We start from the raw sequence: 4,189 nt of genomic DNA on the forward strand, positions 1-4,189 counted from the left end.
GCAGTCTCTCAAATGCTCGTATCAAAGTTAAATCTTTATCTCTGAGAGGGCGTCCAAACTCGATCTTCTCTCGGCTCGAGTTCAGGGCGTCCCGAGCTGAATAAGGGCGTCACATGACAGCAAGACGCCCCCCTGAGAATGCCTCATTAGCATATTTAAACATTACTATATAGAAAACTGGAGGATTTCTCTTAGATTGCATTTTAATTATTTTGGAAAACATCTCCTTAAGCCGTGGGAAAATATAACAAGAAAAGAGAAAACAATAATGAAAATGTATCAACATATGTATCTGCAGGAGGAGGCCCGGAGACACTTTAACTGTCCCATCCTGGAGGGCATGGAGCTGGAGAACCAGGGGGGAACCGGGACGGAGCTGAACCACTGGGAGAAGAGACTGCTGGAGGTCTGACGCTCTAACATTAGCCACCTTTAGCTTAGCGGTGGTGAAGTCATGTGACCGTGCTGTAGTTCCTCTATAGCCCAACATTAGCCTCCTTTAGCTTAGCGGTGGAGACGTGAAGTCATGTGACCGTGCTGTAGTTCCTCTATAGCCCAACATTAGCCTCCTTTAGCTTAGCGGTGGTGAAGTCATGTGACCGTGCTGTAGTTCCTTCATAGCCCAACATTAGCCTCCTTTAGCTTAGCGGTGGAGACGTGAAGTCATGTGACCGTGCTGTAGTTCCTCTATAGCCCAACATTAGCCTCCTTTAGCTTAGCGGTGGTGAAGTCATGTGACCGTGCTGTAGTTCCTTCATAGCCCAACATTAGCCTCCTTTAGCTTAGCGGTGGAGACGTGAAGTCATGTGACCGTGCTGTAGTTCCTTCATAGCCCAACATTAGCCTCCTTTAGCTTAGCGGTGGTGACGTGAAGTCATGTGACCGTGCTGTAGTTCCTCTATAGCCCAACATTAGCCTCCTTTAGCTTAGCGGTGGTGACGTGAAGTCATGTGACCGTGCTGTAGTTCCTTTATAGCCCTACATTAGCCACCTTTAGCTTAGCGGTGGTGAAGTCATGTGACCGTGCTGTAGTTCCTTCATAGCCCAAACATTAGCCTCCTTTAGCTTAGCGGTGGAGACGTGAAGTCATGTGACCATGCTGTAGTTCCTTCATAGCCCAACATTAGCCTCCTTTAGCTTAGCGGTGGTGACGTGAAGTCATGTGACCGTGCTGTAGTGCCTCTATAGCCCAACATTAGCCTCCTTTAGCTTAGCGGTGGTGACGTGAAGTCATGTGACCGTGCTGTAGTTCCTTTATAGCCAACATTAGCCACCTTTAGCTTAGCGGTGGTGACGTGAAGTCATGTGACCGTGCTGTAGTTCCTTTATAGCCCAACATTAGCCTCCTTTAGCTTAGCGGTGGTGACGTGAAGTCATGTGACCGTGCTGTAGTTCCTTTATAGCCCAACATTAGCCTCCTTTAGCTTGGTGGTGGTGACGTGAAGTCATGTGACCGTGCTGTAGTTCCTTTATAGCCCAACATTAGCCGCATTCAGCTTAGCGGTGGGGACGTGAAGTCATGTGACCGTGCTGTAGTTCCTTTATAGCCCAACATTAGCCTCCTTTAGCTTAGCGGTGGTGAAGTGAAGTCATGTGACCGTGCTGTTGTTCCTTTATAGCCCAACATTAGCCACCTTTAGCTTAGCGGTGGTGACGTGAAGTCATGTGACCGTGCTGTAGTTCCTTTATAGCCCAACATTAGCCACCTTTAGCTTAGCGGTGGTGAAGTCATGTGACCGTGCTGTAGTTCCTTTATAGCCCAACATTAGCCTCCTTTAGCTTAGCGGTGGTGACGTGAAGTCATGTGACTGTGCTGTAGTTCCTTTATAGCCCAACATTAGCCTCCTTTAGCTTAGCGGTGGTGAAGTGAAGTCATGTGACCGTGCTGTAGTTCCTTTATAGCCCAACATTAGCCGCCTTTAGCTAAGCAGTGGTGACGTGAAGTCATGTGACCGTGCTGTAGTTCCTGTATAGCCCAACATTAGCAACCTTTAGCTTAGCGGTGGTGACGTGAAGTCATGTGACCGTGCTGTAGTTCCTTTATAGCCCAACATTAGCCTCCTTTAGCTTAGCGGTGGTGACGTGAAGTCATGTGACCGTGCTGTAGTTCCTTTATAGCCCAACATTAGCCTCCTTTAGCTTAGCGGTGGTGACGTGAAGTCATGTGACCGTGCTGTAGTTCCTTTATAGCCCAACATTAGCCTGCTTAGCGGTGGTGACGTGAAGTCATGTGACCGTGCTGGAGTTCCTTTATAGCCAACATTAGCCACCTTTAGCTTAGCGGTGGTGACGTGAAGTCATGTGACCGTGCTGTAGTTCCTTTATAGCCCAACATTAGCCTCCTTTAGCTTAGCGGTGGTGACGTGAAGTCATGTGACCGTGCTGTAGTTCCTTTATAGCCCAACATTAGCCTCCTTTAGCTTAGCGGTGGTGACGTGAAGTCATGTGACCGTGCTGTAGTTCCTTTATAGCCCAACATTAGCCTCCTTTAGCTTAGCGGTGGGGACGTGAAGTCATGTGACCGTGCTGTAGTTCCTTTATAGCCCAACATTAGCCTCCTTTAGCTTAGCGGTGGTGAGGTGAAGTCATGTGACCGTGCTGTAGTTCCTTTATAGCCCAACATTAGCCACCTTTAGCTTAGCGGTGGTGACGTGAAGTCATGTGACCGTGCTGTAGTTCCTTTATAGCCCAACATTAGCCTCCTTTAGCTTAGCGGTGGTGATGTGAAGTCATGTGACCGTGCTGTAGTTCCTTTATAGCCCAACATTAGCCTCCTTTAGCTTAGCGGTGGAGACGTGAAGTCATGTGACCGTGCTGTAGTTCCTTTATAGCCCAACATTAGCCTCATTTAGCTTAGCGGTGGTGACGTGACCGTGCTGTAGTTCCTTTATAGCCCAACATTAGCCGCCTTTAGCTTAGCGGTGGTGACGTGCGGTGCATGCAGACATAGTTGCAACAGATCCATAGGGCCAAATGCAAAGATATACACACATTGGTATTCAGACACATGAGCACGTACAGATTCATCACTTTGCTAAAGAAATGCCATGACACTGAAATGAGTGCACACTGCCAGACTGTAAGAGACCATTTTGACATATAGCTTGACCCTTGCTCCTGATATCCTTGCTCCTCAGAACGAGGCGATGACGGGCTCCCACACTCAGAACCGGGTGTTCTCGCGCCTCACGCTGGCCCTCATGGAGGACAGCGGCTGGTACAGAGCCAACTACAGCCTGGCAGAGCGGCTGGACTGGGGCCGCGGGCTCGGCTGCGACTTCGTGATGAAGAGCTGCAAGTTCTGGATGGACCGGCAGAGACAGAGGTCCGTCAGATCAGAGAGAGTATATAATATAATACTGTGTAACGGTCGGTAAGATCAGAGATAATGAAATCAGAGAAGCTAATATTTAATATAATGCGTGTAGAGCAACACAAACGGATGAAAGGAAAACCGTGTGTGTTGTGGCTCAGTGGATAGGGCGCTGATCTTCGAATCAGAGGATAGCAAGTTCGAGTCCCACTGCAGTCAGCATGTCTTTGTGTCCCTGAGATACTTCACCCCAAATTGTTCCTGTGGGGATCGCCCACAGAACTGAATGTACACTGAACAAAAATATAAAGGCAACACTTTTGTTTTTGCTCCCATTTCTCACGAGATGAACTCAAAGATCTAAAACATTTTCTATAAACACAAAATAACCATTTCTCTCAAATATTGTTCACAAATCTGAAAAAATCTGTGATAGTGAGCACTTTTCCTTTGCCGAGATAATCCATCCACCTCTCAGGTGTGGCATATCAAGATGCTGATTAGACAGCATGATTATTGCACAGGTGTGCCTTAGGCTGGCCACAATAAAAGGCCACTCTGAAACGTGCATTTTTGCTTTATTGGGGGGGTCTGGGGGGGTCCGAAAACCAGGCAGTATCTGGGGGTAGGGGTAGGGTAATGTTGTGAATCGAGTGGCCTGTGTTCGTCGTCCATAACATACGCCTGCCCATACCATAACCCCACCACCACCATGGGCCACTCGATTCACAACATCACCCTAACCCTACCCCTAACCCTACCCCTAACCCTACCCCTACCCCTCACACCAGATACTGCCTGGTTTTCTGACCCCCCCCAGACCCCCCCAATTTGAGGTGCGTAAAGTAGGTATCCAGGTTTGAAGGTATGGCGACG

At 48.5% G+C, this 4,189-nt stretch overlaps 1 protein-coding gene across 1 annotated transcript in view; it reads left to right on the forward strand.

Moving 5' to 3' along the window:
• Window positions 1-286: 286 nt before the first annotated feature.
• Window positions 287-4,189, forward strand: part of lmln (leishmanolysin-like (metallopeptidase M8 family)) — an 11,076-nt gene continuing 7,173 nt past the window's right edge. Inside the window, exons 1-2 of the mRNA XM_034077069.1 lie at window positions 287-406; window positions 3,138-3,325. Of these exons, the coding sequence (XP_033932960.1) occupies window positions 287-406; window positions 3,138-3,325 (308 nt within the window). The remainder of the gene's footprint in view (window positions 407-3,137; window positions 3,326-4,189) is intronic.

The sequence above is a fragment of the Pseudochaenichthys georgianus genome, unplaced genomic scaffold (genome assembly GCF_902827115.2).
Source record: "Pseudochaenichthys georgianus unplaced genomic scaffold, fPseGeo1.2 scaffold_1272_arrow_ctg1, whole genome shotgun sequence".
NCBI classification, from domain to species: domain Eukaryota; kingdom Metazoa; phylum Chordata; class Actinopteri; order Perciformes; family Channichthyidae; genus Pseudochaenichthys; species Pseudochaenichthys georgianus.